This window comes from Nipponia nippon, unplaced genomic scaffold (assembly GCF_047370975.1).
Source record: "Nipponia nippon isolate SJK-2023a ecotype South Korea unplaced genomic scaffold, ASM4737097v1 scaffold_3, whole genome shotgun sequence".
Lineage (NCBI taxonomy): Eukaryota > Metazoa > Chordata > Aves > Pelecaniformes > Threskiornithidae > Nipponia > Nipponia nippon.
Window position 1 is genome coordinate 7,385,424 of NW_028262347.1, and position 19,112 is coordinate 7,404,535.

At 36.3% G+C, this 19,112-nt stretch overlaps 1 protein-coding gene across 5 annotated transcripts in view; it reads right to left on the minus strand.

Annotated features, from left to right (window-relative positions):
* Positions 1-19,112, minus strand: part of UPF2 (UPF2 regulator of nonsense mediated mRNA decay) — a 69,598-nt gene that overhangs the window by 26,987 nt on the left and 23,499 nt on the right. For all 5 annotated transcript variants that reach the window (XM_087764903.1, XM_087764904.1, XM_087764902.1 and 2 more), the window contains 7 exons: positions 12,728-12,836; positions 11,342-11,455; positions 10,019-10,135; positions 3,725-3,910; positions 2,984-3,187; positions 2,080-2,355; positions 92-275 (listed from right to left, as the gene is read on the minus strand). In XM_087764903.1, the coding sequence (XP_087621029.1) occupies positions 92-275; positions 2,080-2,355; positions 2,984-3,187; positions 3,725-3,910; positions 10,019-10,135; positions 11,342-11,455; positions 12,728-12,836 (1,190 nt within the window). The remainder of the gene's footprint in view (positions 1-91; positions 276-2,079; positions 2,356-2,983; positions 3,188-3,724; positions 3,911-10,018; positions 10,136-11,341; positions 11,456-12,727; positions 12,837-19,112) is intronic.

Consider the following 19,112-nt stretch of genomic DNA (forward strand, 5'->3'; position numbering starts at 1 on the left):
CAATAGTTACCTGTCAACATCATACAAAAGATAATTTTAAGAAATACAGGAATTGTCAAAAAGATCTTATTTCCCTTGCACATTTTCTTACCTAATTTTATTAAGAATTCTCGTTCCAAGTCTTGCACCTGTCTGATAGCTTCTTCCAGAGAATTGCAGAGCTTTATCTTTGGTCTCAGCAGTTCCAGTGTATCGCTGATCATATAGTCAATGTCTATAGGAAACGGGTGGTCTTTTGTCCAAACATCCAGACTTTTTTTCCACCAAACGTACCGCTAGAATACAAATTATTAAAATAAATTATATGCACACTGGCATTTAGAAACTATTTAACTTATGAAGTTTGTAATGCCTAGCTATGTTTGTACAGTAGAAAATGCAGAAGATTTCACATCACTACTCTCGTATGTCATACAGCTATTAGATATTTTGATATCACTAAACATTGTTTGATAACAATGGACACCAGAAATGTTAAGAATATGCTCCTTTTATCATAATGACTGTTAGAAGTATGAAGACTGAGCAAAAAAGCACTGAAAAGAAAGTGACTTCTAAGGGTAGATTCTTTCTACAAGAGATGAGCACTTAACAATTGACCAGCTTTCAATTCCTTCCTCCATGTATTTTCAAGAAAATTAATCCTCCCAAAGGAATATTATGGGGAGAAGGGAAGAAACATCACAAAAAGCTTTAAGACTGCAGCTAGCATGAAGTCATTTATCCAGTTTGCTTTATAACAAATTAGCGCATACCACTTACAATAAAATTGTAAAAAACAAATGTTGATCTTAAGCGAACCTGACAGTAAAATCTGAGAACAAAGGTGTGGCAAAAATTGCATCTGAAAATGAAGTATGAGTAACAGAATATTTATTTGAAAGGTGACATGGTCAAAAGGAACACTTGTGGAAATTATAAGGTGTAATGAAAATATAATGGCTTCTTCACTGACAAGTTTATTTTGGGTTTAAATATAGGACCATACTGTACTTCATTTTACATCTCGGGTACAGATGAAGGATATGCATCCTGAAGGTATGAAATAAGTCATTATCACCTTCATTTTAAATTATACTAAAACAAGGATAGTAAAAGAGAGAAGCAGAAAGAAAAAGAAATTAAGTCCCAAGAGTTTTAGCATGAACTCCATGGACTGGAATTCCACATTTGCTCAGAGGAACCCATTCCAGTGTTCAAACACTCCTGTTATGAAATCTTCCCCCCCCCCCCCCCCCCCCCATCTATTGAGTCAGAAATTTCTTTTCTGCAACTTGTGACCATTACTTCTCATCCTTTCACCATGCACTCCTCAGAAATATCAGATGACTCCTCCTCTACAAACACTATTAGCTGAAGACAGCAACCTAATTAGCATTCTCTTCTCCAAGCTGAGCAAACCCACAACGTGAGAGCTGAGAGCCTCCTGATCATTTTGGTGACCCTCCACTGGACTCAGCTCAGTTTGTTGATGTCTCTCCTCTCATCTACCAGGGAGCCCTGAACTGGGAACAGTGCTCCAGATGTGGCCTCACCAGTGCCAAGCAGAAGGGAAGGGAAAAAAGGGGGGGCAGGGAATCACTTTCCTGGCTACACTCTTGCCAACACAATTGGCCAATACTGTTGGTCTTCATCACCCTAATGGTGCAGAACTTAATGTCATGTTCATACAGTCCGGGAGTCCCAGCTCTATTCCTGAAAAGCTGCTTTCTAGGGAGTCAGTGCCAGGCTGTATTGTTGCATGGAGATCCCAACTGCAAGACTTGATACTTACCTCTGCTGGAATTCTTAAGGTTTCTGTCCACCACAAGTGGTTTTTCCACTTGCTGAGACCCCCGGAAGGTGCGAACCTAAACCCTTCAGTGAATCAACTGCTACCCCAGCGTCCTGCAAGTTTGTTGGAACAGTAACATCTACATATAACTGAACATACACGTCACTAAAATAAAACTGCTATGAGACAGACAGGGTTCTAAAAATTATAGTGCTAGAGAACAATGAGAGAAATATGTAACAGACTGACTTAAATTAGCTTGTTAAAGAAATCTACAGAACTATATAAAATTTAGTTTAGAATACCTGAAAATATACAAGGAAGCAATCAAGCTTTCGTTTGCTGGATCCCCTGTCAAAATACTGCCCACAGGTATCGAGGATAGTACAAACTAGTCTGATTCTGAAAAGATGCTCTGGAGGGTCCAGTGGACTAGGGCTACCATCAGGGTTCACACCAAACGATGTGAAAGAATACAGAGTTCGAAATATTACAGCTGATTCCACCATTCGATAATTGTAAAGCTCCCCCAAAAACTTGGCACTGCTGATCCGCCGTTGGTTAAACTTTGGCTGGTTAACCTTTATCAAAAAAGAACAAAAAACTCACTTTATCATGCAAACACAATAGAATCTTTGTAAAAGGTCTGTTGTTTGCTTTTGTGCATTTTTTTTTTATTTAAGAAAAAAGCAGTCTAAAAAAATTAAAAGAATTTGTTATAATAAAAGTTATTTACGGCTACATACATTACACAAAGTTAAACATTAAAAAGTAGTTACGAAAGCTGGTCAACTAGTAGTTATTATAAAGTTCATATACATTTAGCATACACTCTGTCTTAAAGCTATGATGATTTTTCATCGCCCAGAGAATTCCTGGAATTATAACATCTATCAGAATATGGACTAGTCTCCAAGTTACTTGAAGTTGCATGAATCTGACTACACTGTGAAAGAATAAATTGTATGCCCTTACTATGATAAGGGGGACAGAACAACTGTCCTGGTAACCTTTGCAGTTTGTTGGGTTTTGGGGGCGTGTTGTTATTTTAATTTAAATAAACCTACATAAAGCAAACAACTGAGGTAGAAAAGTCGTAAGACATAAATCCAGAATCCAAGGATTCCTTTCTTTAAGCAAGATTATTTTACTGTTTTCCTTTCAACATAAGTAGATAAGTATAGCACAATAAGAATGTTGGTGGTTTACCTCCATTCCTAGTCGAATATCCTCTAGCACTCCATCCACAACATGAATTCCAACATCTTCCTGGTAAAGGACCAACCCTGCTAAGAGGTTGGCTACACAGTGAATACTATTATATTTCACATTCCAGATGTTGATCATACAGCATATAACATAGTCTTTTACTTCTGCATCCTGCCAAGGCAGCTTGCGCATCTGTCTCAGGACCTAAACCAAATTTTAAGACAAGCTTAACATCTTAGCAGGCAAAATATCAAGATACTCACTGTCATCCCGTCTCTCACAGTTGGGATGAAATCCCTGTAAGCACCTGCAAGCAACCTCATTCTTTTTCAAGCATCCTCCAGATCTGCAGTAGCTACAGAAAACTTTATATATGTAACCCAACTGCTGTCCTCTAGCTACTAATCAAGCTGTCCAAATCTGTTCCATAATTTCCTTGCTCTTACAGTCTGTATTTAACTGTAGTCTTTTGTCTCTTACTCTGAACACAAGATACTTAGCACAAAGATTCTCATTTCATTCTCTATTTGTTCAGCACTTAATGCTGTGGAGAATGCAGGTCCATGACTGGAGCTTCTATGCGTTACAATAGAAGAAATGAAACTATCTTAACAATCAGGGATACAAAAATGATCCCTCTTCCTTGCAATTAAAAAAATTATAACCCTCCCCAAACCCTTCAAAAGTTAGTACTACATCACTTCCAGTAAAATCTGTATTAAAGATTTCAAAAGGATTTACCTTCTCTGTGGTGACTTTGGAGAGATCCTTGTAAAGAAGCTTACGAATATACTCCTGCAAAGGAGGACGTTTTTTCTTCACAGTTTTTTCAGCTGGAGGGGGATTACAGTAGTAATAGGCATTTTCTACCATTGTAACATAGCGAGCATCAAGATGCATTGCTTGTTTTTTTCTCATCATTTGTTCCTGGAAATAAATGCAAATGATCAGTTAAAGATGTTGACATGTTACATGTTCAAGCCAAAGGCTTTTACAGTTACGTTTAGGATAAAGGAAACATGAAAGGTTGCAGAAAAGTAAGTTAAAAGCTTGGGTAGAGAGAGGAGAGGAAAGGACAAAACATATATATGGTTCTGTGTTGCTATTTCCAGGGCCATTTTTCTTTACAAACCCCATTTTTATAATGGTTCATCTGTGGTGAATAAGGTTTCAGAAAAGTATTTAAAGTTTAACTTGAAATCTAAATGTTACTGTTTAGATAGATGGTTAATAAGATTATCAGCCACTCTGTTCAAAACATGATTTTATTTAACTAAAGCAGCTGAAATACTGATGTCTTGACACAAGCATAGTGAACCGTCATAAGAGTGGCAATCTACTTTTTACAACAGTATGCAAGTCCAGAGAGTTTATATTGATGGTTTCACATGAATTTTCAATGGTTTAGGCAATGGCATTTTCCTTATTACATGCTCCATTGTTGCTGTTTAACCAAGCAGAAGAGCCTGCAACAAAACCCAGTACCTACCATAAAGTGGTATTTCAGGAAAAATCAGACAAGTTAAAGGTTTCTACATCAACACTAATTACTGTGCTTAATTGTCAGGATTATCGTAATTTTCCTCACTGAATACAATCTTTTCTCCATACTTCATTTTGGATATGTACTTTAAGATTTATTTTGTGGATTTTAAAAATTTCTGGTACCTAGAAATTCTGCACAAGAACTAAAGTAGCAGTTCTAAGCTGCTGATTTTTACAGTAAAAGATGAGGATGAGCTTAATTCCACTACAATTTTTTTTTATATGCATGTGTGTTTATACGTATATATGTGTGCAATTCTATAAGTTGCATTAAATTTTTATGTACGTCATATGATCCCATATATTCTCAATCACTCTAAGGTGGTTCAGCAGGAAAAGAAACTGCACTGGTTTAGACTTTATTATTTAATAGAAGTTGGCTACACAGGAATTCACAGCATCAAACAGATAAACAAAACTAACACCTAAGTACTTTTTTATCACTGCACACAAATGTTAGTATATATGTTTGTGCAGTTCAGTAAACTAATGAAAAGAGTTTAAGCCTTCTTTGATCATTGGTGAAGCAGCACAATTTTGCATGCTGGTGGACTTTCCACTAAACTTGAATAATTTAAAGTTTGTTTTACAAGGCAGTGGTTCAGTTCAACTGAAATGTAAACGTACTGAAACAGCTCCTTAACCTTGAGTTTCTGCTGCTAATTCAACAAGGAAGAGTAGTTTCGTGTAACATAGTAACCCAACAAATAACATTATTTTCCTCCTAGATTGTATGCATGTATTGCCAGGAAGGTCTCAATCTGACACCAACCCTAAGGCATTTCATTTTTAACCTTTTCCATGACACCAGTGGCCTCCCACTTTGACTCCCTAACTGAGACTGCTTCTTTCCAAATGGGAGATTTCTGTCAAGTAGTAGCAAGTTTACCTACAGGTGCTTACCAGATGCACAGCACTTTTAACATTTGAGTACATAAATTGTTTTATATGCGGAAAAAACACTTACAGTAGAAAGTTCCAAAACCTTACTGTCATATACGTTACTATTACCTTTGTAAATTTTTCCCCTTTTCTAGATGCATCAGGAGAAAACACATCTTTGCTGCCTTAATGACATTTATCATGTTTTACTATAAACTGAAAAATGAAGTGGGGCAAAGTAAAGCATAACAGAGAAAACAGCAGAAGAGCTTGCAAATACAATGTAAAAAACCCTAAAACTACATAATTTGTACATTTTCCCGTTATAAAAAGTTGCACATCATACTGTAAATAATAGGTTATAATTAAAATGTTTCTTACCAGAAGAGACACACTACTCCAAGTCTCAAAATCACTGTAATTTATAATTTTTTTTTAACAATCCCAAGTATGTATTCTAACTCTAAGTGGGTGGTATTAGTCTTAATCTCTACTAAAAGTCATCACCATTTTAAGCAACGGTGTGTGTTTCAATCCTTTTTCGTTTAAGGCATCAAGTCAGATGGAGAGGCAGGAAAGAGGAACCATAACAATAGAATCAGAAAATCATAGAATCGTTAAGGTTGGAAAAGACCCTTAAGATCGAGTCCAACCGTGCCTACAATAACAAAAACCTTGACACATTTCAGACGAAAAAGCAAGACATGCAGTCGAAAGCATTTTCAGCTAATTAACTACTTTGGGTCTTCATTTTACTAGGACAAAATTAAGAACTACAAAGGTAAAGCATTACATTTCAAGATTAGATTTCTGTTTTTCCTTTGATAAAAAGAGATCACAAACAACATTAAAATGTCCAAATTAAAACAGTAGAAGGGTTTGTTTTTTTTTTCTTGGTGAGTAACAAAACCTCTCTGCACGTAGCACATATTGCAGATGCATTTCAAAAGAAAATCTGGTGAGAATTAGGAGGTGCTCCCCTGCTTAGTAGTCTTGCTCCTGCCCCTCCCAAACCCGGTAACACCAATTTGCATTGCAAGAAATAGAATTTTTGCAAAGCAGCACCAAAAAAAAAAAAAAAAGTCACCAAGTAAAACCTAGGCAGCAGGAAAAGCCCAATTCAGAAAAGCGTTTCAGTATGATTGACATTTAAATTATCAGATTGTAATAAGATACTGAAACTGTTCAGCTCCTCCTTCCCTTTACTACCTACACTGCTCTGCCCTGCTACTTGTTCCAACAGTTCAAAATCAAAATTTTAAGTTTCTTGGAAGCACACTATTGTTATAGTGAATTAACACAGTCTCATTCTAACTACAATTACTTTGTCACAGCCTCTGTGTTCTCCCACAGTTTCAACTCCACCTGTAAGAGGAGTCACCCCGAGAAATAAGCCACCCATGTAGCTTCAGTTCCAGAGGTTTATAAGTACAAGTGATCTTGCCCTGAAGCTTAAAAAGACAATTTGACACAATTGTCTAAGTTAAAAGATTAAAAATGCATCAGAAGTCTTTTAATACCAAAACTTCAGATATTCTTTTAACAAGACCACAACAGCATAACAACATGATTATGCTACAGAAACATAGATCAAAATAATGCTGATCTTCCTTCCAAAGCACCAATTCAAATAATCCATTTATCAACAGACCAATCCTAAAGCCAAGTTAGTTTTACATTAATATTTTAAATTACAGAAAGGACACTGAATTTTAAAGACTTGCCAAGAAGAATGAGTAACAGAAATAAACATTGCCCTGATAAAAGAAGAATCTTCAAATAATTTGCAAAACATGACAGTAGTTCTACAACACCAAAACGTGATCATTAAATGTATCTCCAGAATAAGTCACTTAGTGCTGCTAAGTTTGCAGCACTCTTACAGAACCCTTTACTTCTTAATAATTAATTTTCCCTTAATTACTTTTAAAATCCATTTTTAACTATGATGTTCTTCCACACCAGGACAAAGCAATGCTGTCTTTAATAGGAGACATACAGCCTGTTTGGCATCTTATTACACAACATATCGTCAGCGGTAAAGATTAAGACCAATAATTATTTGGAAGATCAACAGACCTTAATTGTACCCATAAGAGTCATTGATAAGATCAGCTTTACATTTACTTAGATTTATACCACAAGATCCTAATTAGCTTGCTTTGGGAGTAATCTTTTCTACAGTTAACACTAACTGGTACTATAAGACTATGATCCAATTTGTATAATATTATTTAAGTCAAAATTAATCTCTACAGTTTCTATAGGGCAACATTAGAAGATGCAGCTATTAAGATGGCTGTAGAATATAAATCTATTTAGCTTATTTTACATCTTAATCAATAGATATTCCAAACTTATTTGCCATCTCTATCTTCTAGTTCCTCAATGCAGAAGAAAAGACTACTTATCCAAAACCTTGTGAGGCTTTAAGCCTCAGTTATTGAAACAGTGTTTGGGGTTTGTCTTACACTTCACAGTTAAGTCATGTTTAGCATTCATCCAGCAGATTTCAGCAATACCGCTAACAATCAGCATTTTTGTAGTGCGTAAGACTAAAAGCAGTCAGTTACAAAAAGCAGTTCTGGTAAAGGTATTTAATTTTTTATTGACTTCTTGAATTTTTATTAACTACAATAAAATAGTAGCAATGAGTAAAGTGTTTTTTAAAGATAATGGAACAGTGTTTTCAGGGGAAAAAATACTTGATTATGGAAAGGAATATATTTAACAATAAAACATCAGCTGGCAAACCTTTAGAAAACTTCCATTCAAACCTTTCAAGATACAAAGTACACTGCAACAAAAAGCACGAGTCAAGACCTTGCAGTTAACTTGTCCATCTCTTTCCTCTTGTGACTACACCACTGCAACAAACGCTATGACATTCAAAGAGGTTCAGAAAAAAACGGCATTTTGTGGAAAAGAAATTGTACAACAATATACCAACGTACATAACAACTGCTTCTCCATTAACTCTACAGCATGAGAAGGGAGGCTACAGATTCAAGAGAAAGACCTGCCAAGTCTAAGCCTCTGCTTTGATAAGAAAGGAGATAAATACAGCAGAGACAACGATATTCCACAGCTTAAGAGCTGTGCCTCTAGAAAGAGATTCCAAACACTTCAACTGCTCCCTTCCAGAAGGGCATGCTACGTCCCCTTTCTCCCCCAAACGCAGACACTACTTTCTTTACTGCAGATATGCATGTCTATATTCTTCCTGCAGTGCATGGATTTGAAGGGAACTTTAAAACATCTAGTCAGAATTCTAATACAACAACATGGTCTAGTAGCTGGTCTGTATCTGCTTAAATTGCTTTTAATTTAATGTAATTTCCTATTGCTAGTATCTATCTTTGAAGGACTTCTTCAACCATGTTTGACTCAGTCTCTTGCCTTGGACACAGAGTTTTAGGATTGTCTCTCAAGCCAGTAAACATATTATTCAGGGCTCAAACTCATACACTAAAAAAGACCCAAAGCTAATCCTTGCTATTTTTAAATCTTTGCCAGTACTTATCTAGACTTATGGATACCAATTCTACTCTTACCTTAATTACCAATCTCTAGTTCTAAAACCCCTTCCTCTAGTGTCTTCATAAACTTTTTCTTCAAGTTTGGAACCCCAGATCATAGAATCGTTAAGGTTAGAAAAGACCCTTAAGATCATCGAGTCCAACCGTTAACCCAGCACTGCCAAGTCCACCACTAAACCACAAACTTGAGCACCACGTCTACCCGTCTTTTAAATACCTCCCGGGATGGGAACTCAACCACTTCCCTGGGCAGCCTGTTCCAGTGCCTGACTGCCCTTTTGGTGAAGAAGTTTTTCCTAATACCCAACCGAAACTTCCCCTGGCGCAGCTTGAGGCACAGGGCACAGAAACCACCTCTTTCACAACTGTCTTCAGCTCCAGTCGAAATATCTTATCATCTCTGGTTCCATTCACTACCATTTCTCCCCTCAAGTAGTATCTCAGGCACGTTCAGGTACAGCTACTACATTCTTCCAATCTCATCCTCTGTTTTTGCCCTATCTCCGAATTATATGTAGTTCAAAAGCAATAGCTTTTTGCTTCAGAAATTTAATTCTTTGTTTACATTTTCTTTTAAGTCATGAACAGATTTATAGGTCAATTGCTGGTCTCCAGAATACTTTCAGAAAGCTATTCTCAGAGGAGGTGCAATCTCAGAGCTAAGACAACACTGGACAGGCTATAAATAAGAAGATGGTACAAGTCCGTAGGACTACAAAGGCCGATAGTGCCAAAGCAGCCTAGGACTTGAACATATGTAACACCAGTCCATCTCAACCCCATTCCACAACGAGGAGGCAAGATTTCAGGAAAACTGGTTCATTCTCCTCCCATACTTGTGTCTGGTTTTAATAAAGAATCAAGAACGTTACCCTCCCTGAGCATTCAAGACAAAACTTAATGAAAGTTTTCACTTAAGTAGTGCTCGAACGTTGTAACTGATAATTAAGATATTAGTCACAATCATTGTTATGGTCAGACCGCACCACAAAGCCAGGAAATAAAAGAAGTAATTGGTTTAATTCAGTACACGACACCCTCCCCCATAAGACGATGAGTTTTCTCTTACCAAAAGAACACTGGTTCTTAGGTGAGATTCTGGTGATCTAAAGAGGAATCTTCCACAGGTTTCCAGCAGAGTACATGCCATTTCAATATGGTGATGAGAAAAGTCTGACAGAAGCATCTGATATATATTTATATAAAAACACAGCATATTAAACATCTTTTTCAACTGCAGAAAACAGTAAGTTATATCTCCTAGACTCTACACTATTGTGGTGTTTCATATTCTTTAAGAAAAAAATGCAAATTGATTTCATTGATCAGATGTTAACAAAATTCAAAATATTAAGCTCATTTGAAAAAGCATTATAAGAACAGTCTAGACCGCAAATTTAGGCTCCAGAAACCTAACACCAGGATGCCTCCTAAGCCTAGCAAAAAAACCCACCTACAATATTAAAACAAACACTATAATCTCTCCCATACCCCTTTTCAACTCTGTTATCTGCTTTAAAATTCCTGCTGCTAGACTGGAAAACTACCAAACAATCTCGCACAGGGACACAATAACCTCAAAGCACATCAAATTTAATTGTATTGATTAAGTTAAGCAACAACTAAAAATTAACAGAGCTTTGCATTTTACAATATTTTATAAATGAGAGAAGAAAAATGATCGAGTGCCTATAATTTTTAAGAATTCAGCTTCGATGCCTAATGGGTCAATGAATAGAAACTATTCCTAGAGGAAGCAATCTTAACCCATGTTAAGTCTTCAATCACCTTTTATAAAAGGCACTTTTATTTTTAAAACCCATTTTTAATTTGGGAATTGACATCAAAGATAAGTTTGAATGTTTATCAGCATGCAAACTGAGATAATACAGCCAGAGATGAATGCTTTCCAAAGATTTATTTTGTTCCTCAGCAAACAAAAACACCTGCTAAGATGGCATATAAGCATCTCCTTCCATCACTGAAAAGCTTTCTGCCTCTAACCCCTCCCCCTTACTATTATTTTCTCTGTAAAAAGATGACTTGACATCAACATAACGGAAAGAAAAGCTTACTTCGTTTTGCAAGATACAGCAGATAAGTAGCAATGTCTACATTTGCGTTACAAAGAAAATTATTAGCAATTTGGTTATGTCCAAAGGTGGAAGTTTATCTTAATATATTCCTACCATTAGCAAAATTAAACCATTTAACTTCTAGAACAGCTATAAAAGTCTCCTCGTGCACAGTAGCAACAGACATCAGGGCTTAAAACATCATAAGCAATGGATTAATGGATAACATCGGCAATAGATATATGAAGGGGAATAGGCTGGAGGCTGGGGATACAGTATTAGCATATACAGTAGAACAGGACTATCACAACACTAACCTTTAAACAGTGGAGAGTATCGTTTTTTGAGAACATCTTAAACTTGGTAAGCTCACCAATAAATCTCACAGTTTTATTCTTTGTTTCAATGTTGATCTGGTCCTTTTTTCTCACCTAAAAAAAAAAAAAAGAACCACCCACATTTGATTTTAGGCCCTCAAAAATACCTACCTCTTATAAATGACTTTGACCCAAACGTGCTTAATAAACTCGGGAATTCAGAAGTATTTGATATTTGTTTGGTTCCTTATGCTCTACCTTTACCTATCACCAGGTTTCCTAGAAGTCTCTCTACTACCTTGTTTCTTCAGAAGCTTTTGAATTTCTTTCCCCATCCTGCTGCCCCCCAAAAAACCTAAGTCCTCTAACTTACCTACAGTTATAGACACACACCAACGTGGCCACCCCACCTTTGCCACAGTGAAGTAGTGGTTAAGTATTCTAGATTCTACAGAATTCTATATTTTTAGAATCAATAAGTAGTCTCTATATGAATAGGACCCCACTTGCATAGTCCCTAAGGAAATATTAAACATTGACAGCTTTTTCAAGTCAGGTTTAATAAAGTGCAGAGTTTTTTTTTCTTCTTCTTTCTTTTTAATTTACTGACATCCAGCATAACTTTACTAACAAAGTACAAATTTGTATCTATGTCTAAACATAATCCAGAAAACACAAAATCGTATTTCTTTCCAACAGAAATAGCTTTTCCTGAGAACAGTTAACTTCATATAGTTAAGACTTAAGTAAGCCGGAGCAATTCATACACATTTTTCATGTCAATATTAGGAAATAAAAAAAATGAAATCCATAAACTGCTATAAAACTCAGAAAACAGTGAAGGAATCATCACTGTGCACCATAACCAATTTGATTACAAAATTTATAACAAAGTGGAAGAAACAAAACTGAAAGATACATTTGTGAAGAATAGGAAATTTTGGTTGATGAAAACTGTAAAAAATAATTTGAATTAAGCACTACGTTACAATAGTAACCACTATATTACAACAGTAACCTTGTAGCGGGGAATGTGTTGTTAGAATAGGTCAGTTCTCATTTTAAATGCAAGTTATTAATTTACAGAAAACTCTTAACACTTACAGCTAGAGCACAGTTTCTAATTTTTGCAACTTTTGTTCTAGCTGTTGTACAGTTCATTTTAATATTATATATGCGAACATATATGGTAAGTTGTAAAAAAAAAAATCTTTTTAAATGTACAAAGCTAGTATTCTAGAACAAATCCGCTCAGATGACAGAAAAACACTCACTGAATTTAAGAGTTATCATCTACATAATATCAAGCATTATTTTATTCCCCAAAGGATGACTATTATCAGATAGGTTAATTTGAATGCAAAAACCAAAATCAATAAAACATACATGAAATCTGAAATCCCCTTTCAGCATGGAACAAAGATCCTCTGCTACATCAGACATACAGGGATGCAATGTGGCAACCAGTCTTGCATAAAATGGTAGCAAATCCAACCTGAAAACAAAGCAGATGATAAAATAGATAACTAATCTATAGACAAAAATGTATTTATGTCTACAAGTATGGGTACCGTTTTACTTGTGAAAGGAATGAATGTGCATATACTGACAGAACTATGTACATGCAATTTGAGGGGCTCACGCTTCAGACTGCAATATCATTTAAAAATAACAATACAAGAAGGAATACTACTACATCCTATTGGAATCCTTCACAGTTAATTTCCTTTCAAAGCTACTGCCTTAGGTGAAATGCCAAACACCATCTTAACTACGGAATTCGACCTTTAAGAAATTACTAGATACAAACAAAATCTGGATTCCTCTCAATATGCAAAATGAAAAAATTCTTACAGACAACTCCATTTGTTATTGCATTTTTTTTGTTTTTTTTGAGTAGCAGCAGACATAACCAGGAAGGTAAGAACATCTTTATTTCTAAGGCAGTGAACTTCTAAATGAACGTAGTAGTTATTACATAAAACAAAGCTCAGCAGATGTGATGTGGCAACGCTTTTCCCCAAAACTCAGCTAGTACTCCCACAAATGGTAATATTTCAAAATTTTCTATAGAACTTCCCTTATTTTCTTTTCTCTTTCCTTGATTACATGCCTTCATACTCATTTCATAGTATCGCATGTTTCCCTTAGGGAATTCTGGAGGGCAATTTGTGTTTTCCTTGGTTTGTACTTTGTTTCTTGCCATTAAAGACTGTCTGGTTGTAAAAATGGGATAAATGCCCTTAAACCTGGTTTGTGGCATCGTGAGACAGGACACAGAATATAACACAGCTGCTTTGCATAAATGTGCATGTATCACTTTTAAAGGCAGAGAAACCAACTGCACTCTGAGGCCTCATAATGTCGTTTAACAAGCTGAAGAAAGTATTTTTCGTTTATATTCAGAACGTAAGTTAAACAGATGAACTGCAGAACAAGCCTACTGTTTTAAGTGGAGAGAAACATCTTAAATTTGCATGCTTCAAGTGAGAAATTGCCTGTATGGGAAAAATGGATCTTGAGTTTATACTTTAAGAAGGACTAAGGTTTTCCCTACTGCTAGGGAAAAGGAAAAAAAAAAAAAAAAAAAAAGGAAAAAACCAAAGAGATGCTGCCGAAAAAATCTAAAAGCAGTCGATACATAGAGCTTGCCCCGGCACAAAGTAAAACTGGAAGACCATCAAGACAAAAACCCCAAAACAAAGCATACACGACTGCCTCCCCTCTCCTTTCTACTGCTATGTCACTAGAGCACATTTCCAAGATCTTTAATATCCACTCACAGAAAGAGGGATAATTATGTATTTAAATTGCGGATTAGAGCATCAGAATATACTACCTGAAAGAGGGAAAGCTAAGCAGTCTCCTGATACTACATAAAACTCCTGGTGAAACATTGCAGATATCCTGGTTACCTATTTAAAAGTTTTTATTCTCTCTTGTTAATCAATAACTGAAGCAGTATTTACATTTTTCAAGCTTGCTGGAACACACAGTCAAGGATGACTAGCCACAGCAAATTACTACAATGTTATTAAGCATTTAGCCATTAACTCTCAGAGAAGAAGTGAAAGTCTCATTACTTCATGCACACATACAAAAGCTAAACTAAAAAAGGACTGTGGCTGGATTGAAGGTGCATATTTTAATTGAGGGGATTTCTGTAAGGCATCTCTTTTAACACAAATAGCAGAAAGTTTTATTCTGGTCTGAACAAGTACCTGCCTGCTGAGAGATAATAATTTCATGTCTGTAAAGTGAACATACCTGGGGGAAAATTAAAGTCTTAGAGCACATTGTTGTTATTCCCTCACAGAACACAAAAAGTTTCTTCATGGGGAAGAATACTAAGACTGGGTATTTCTAAATAGGTGAAATATAATAAGGAAAAGCCTTGAGTCAATTACTGGGAAATTGGCAACCAGAGGCTGAATCCATTCCCTTTCTCACAAGGGAGACAAAAATTCCTGTTCAGACTGGAGAGATTGCAGTATCAGTGGCACCATCTACTGGTACCTGCATTAAGGCTCATCTAACTACGTTTTTTGTTTTCTCCAAAGGCATTTCTTCTTCTTGAGAAGGGGGGCAGAAATTAACTAAAAAACCCACAAAACCCACAGTATTGCTTTCTCTTCCTGCTCTTCCACATTATGAAGCAAGATCTAGCATCAGGAATGAGTCAGTCTCTGAAGCCTATGTTAAGCACCCTGATACAAACTACCATAGTGAATAACCACTACTTCTGACCATTGTCATTTTGACCACATACCTTGGATTGAAATCTAGTCAACTCTGGATCTCTGGATCACATGGACTGCACTTCAATGAAATATCTAAGAGCATGTCTTTTTTTGCACAAATTAAAACATTAGTTTATTTAAAAAAAAAAAAAAAAACAAAAAAAAACCCAAACAAACCACAAAAAAAACCAAAAACAACCCAACTTTGCTCAATTAAAGTCCTAATTGCAATCTCTCTAGAACAGGTACATCCAAAGTTTTATACCCAGAAAGAGTGAAGTATTTTGTACATTTGTTAACTGGGATTCTACCAGAAAGACAGCTTAAAGAATGAAGCAACAGAGCAAGAACTCCTGCCTCACAAGCATAATCATAATCCTGATAAATGCAGGGCCTGAACAGGTACAAACTGCCACCCACACTGCTCAGTGGGAAGAGAATGATGCTGTGGAATTGGCATGCTCTCAGATAAGCACTTTTTGCTTTTGCTTCTTAGCACTGGCATAAACTCCTTATCTCAAGCACATCCCTCAATTTTATCCTCAAATGAGACACACCACTGAAACACTGGTAAGTCAAGTTCAATTGAACAAAAAGGACATTGCTCTGAGGATTCTCAGGATAAAGAGCTGAAAGAAGGTAGATATATAGGAGGTTTACAACTTTTGAGTTAAAACGCTCAGAACTATTTAACACTCAAGAAGCAGCTAACTGCTGAATTAAGAACAGCCAATGATAATGCTAAAAATTTCCGTATGATGAACAACAGATCTCTTGGTTAGTAAACTTACAACTTCGTAGATCACCATAGATGGGAATGGCAAAAAAAAAAAAAAAAAAAAAATCAGGAGCCGCAGCAGCCCCTATTTACTGTTTAGCATTTGTCTAGAATTGTTTAGAATTGAAGGCCTAAAAAGATATTTCAAATTTCTCATATCAAAGTTGAAAAAATTCAATGAAATTGCAGTATGCAGTTAAACATAAATAATTATGTGCATCTGTACTGGAAGATAATTCAGTTAGATAGCAAAGACTTACAGATAAATGCCCTAAAGCTGCGAGCAGTATGGGTTAAATCACTGCACTGTTGCTTTAGTGCAAACTATATAGTCCTGAATTAAAAGGCTAATATTTAGTTTTAAATCAATTCTCCAATGTAAATCTGAAAGCCACTTGTATAGTACCATTGAAAAATCTTTTTAAAAGGCTTTCTGTTCTGTTGGGTTGGAGGTTCAAATCGCAGCTGAAAATGTAAATGTGATCCATTCGTAAGTATTCAACAGAGCAGTGCAATGATTTTGCATTCTAACACTAATCTATAGTTAGTTGAGGAAAAACTGTCCTTTTTTTGTCAAATTAAGTTTTCTGTCTTGAAGAATCCTGCATTTGTCCCAATCTATCCAACCCTAATGGGAGCAAGAAAGCTCCCTGGCAACACTGCATAATGACTTTGACTTTACAGCGCCTGCATTACTCCTCAAACACGAAACCAGTTTTATACTTTCTTGCTAAAATTGTTGTGCCTGCACATTTCCTAAAACTGATCTCTCAAGAGAAGAAACAGAACTTACTCTGTTATTGAAATAGCTTATTATGGCTGCCAACATAATAGCTAGACTTAGACAGCGTTATCTGATACTCTTGGAGACTAAACACTGTTGGAAAATATACTGCTTTATCTACATCCCACAAGGATGCTTCTGGAAAATACACTGCTTTATCTACATCCTATAAGGACACTGTTCCTCTGAACCTTTCACCAAAAAAAAAAAAAAAAAAAAAAAAAAAAAAAAAAAACCTGCCAAAAAACCTCCTCAAGAACATAACCACAACAAGCTTTCTTCTCTCATGGTATCCTTAAGAGCTATTGCAGAAACTCATGGAATTAGTAAAAACTAGTATGCGACAACAATAACAGAAGGTAAAGACAGATCATTATGGCTCAGTGAAGAGATACAGGAAGCAAAAACATTGTTAATGCACAGCATACAAAGCTTCGAAGCAGTGTGTTAAATAATTTTCTAAATGAATTTGTAGCATTTTATAGCAACTGTTAGTACTGTGTGCCATATACACACCTGGAGTGTTTCCACAAGGATTATAAATCATAGAATGGTTTGGGTTGGAAGGGACCTTAAAGACCATCTGCTTCCACCCCCCCTGCCATGGGCAGGGACACCTTCCCCTAGACCAGGTTGCTTAAAGCCCCGTCCAACCTTGGTGGGGGGCAGGGATGGGGCATCCACAGCTTCCCTGGGCAACCTGTTCCAGTGCCTCACCACCCTCGTAGTGAAGAACGTTGATTTCAAGACAGAAAGCAGAACTGCTCCTTTAGCAACTGCAGTAATAAAGCTAACTTAAATATTAGGATAGATTGCCCTTCAAAATCATCTGCATCTATGGGCAATTCAGCTGGTATTTTCATTGCAACTGTTGTGGTTCAGAACAAGAAGCTCGGTCAACATCCTGTTTCTCCTGCTCAGTAGCCCAGAGACGGGCATCACTAATGCAGGCAAAAGAACAGGCAGCTACATACAACCGTACTGAAGATCTTACAACTGGAAGCTGGACTATTCATTAGTCCAGTAGGTCTCAGAGCAGAGAGCAGAAAAAGGTATTTAAAAAAACAATTGTACGTGGAATATTAGTATTTCTTAATAGTAAGAATAATTAATATTTATAATTAAAGAACAACAGTGATCAGCTGAGCCATTTGCTTCAGTATTAGTTCCAACTATTGGAGAACAGAACTGCAACGAAGATAGCAGCTCCTTGAGCCAACCAGACCATCTATACTAGTCTACTGAGCTCCTACAGAAAAATTAACAATTTAAAAATTATTATTCTTTTTAAAAGAAGTTTGTGGGATAATGGAACTACCATTGGGAAGACAACAAATCACCGGCAACGTGGAGACTGTATACATTTCTAGCAACTTACCGTGTTCCTAGTACAGCCCGATCAAAGACACATCTTTTTTTAATACCACAATACACTAGGAATTTTAACTTTTGCTTTCATGGTATCTATGAAACCACACTGCTGAACTGACAAGCCATCATACGTTGCTCTTGTTTGGAACTACCTCTTTTGCTGTGTACAATGTCAACAAGTTCCTTTAGGTCATTATCATCTAGTACACTTTAGTGGATTATGCAAGGAAATCGCACATCTTCAAAGAGGTTCCAAGAGTTAATGACCAATTTGAGCCATCTGGAGTCTACAGCACCAGGGAGAAATACAGGGCAGTGGTATAAATATTACTGTATGTTCACAGCCAACAACCCATTTCCATTTTGCAAACAAACAGGGAAAATTCTCTATTATGGTAGAGCTGAAGACAAAAGTCCAAGTCATCCTGCTGATTTACATTGCTATAGTTGTTCTAGGCTGTGAGAAAAAGTTCCTGCCAAATTGTGTTTTGATGCATTTCATGATTACCACCAGGCTGACAAATAAAAAGGTTATTTCCTCTACGTCATAAATTTGGGCTGAGGAGCACCTTGTTACATCTAACACAGAAGATATTCAACTGCCTGCCTCTGCTGTCAGTAATTCACATTTCAGGCACAATTAGGCCTCTATCAAGGTCTCCAAAGACTGAGGTGTCAAAACTATAATTTTTAGAGAAAAGAATACACAAGAGAATGAAAGATCATGTGCACTTCTAATTGCAAAACTAGTATCAGGTTAATGCATACAGTCAGCAAACAAACCATTAGTTTATATACTAAGAGCAGGGTTGTTAGCACAGCAGATGCTTATTACAGACGGGATGTAGAAATAGCCTAGAATTAAGGTTGAAAACACAATGCAAGAACTAAGTGATTAAAAATAAGGAAAACAAAACACTGAAGTCTTTATTCAATGCAGTAGCCTATGCAAGCCTTGAAACAAAACAGACACTCAACAAACCATGGTTTTTCCCCAGTGTTAAAAGAGAATGGAACCAAAGTGGTGTGAACTCTAACAGGAAATCCAAGATGATGATGAAACATTTGAAACTAAAAGCAGCACCAAAACAACCTCTC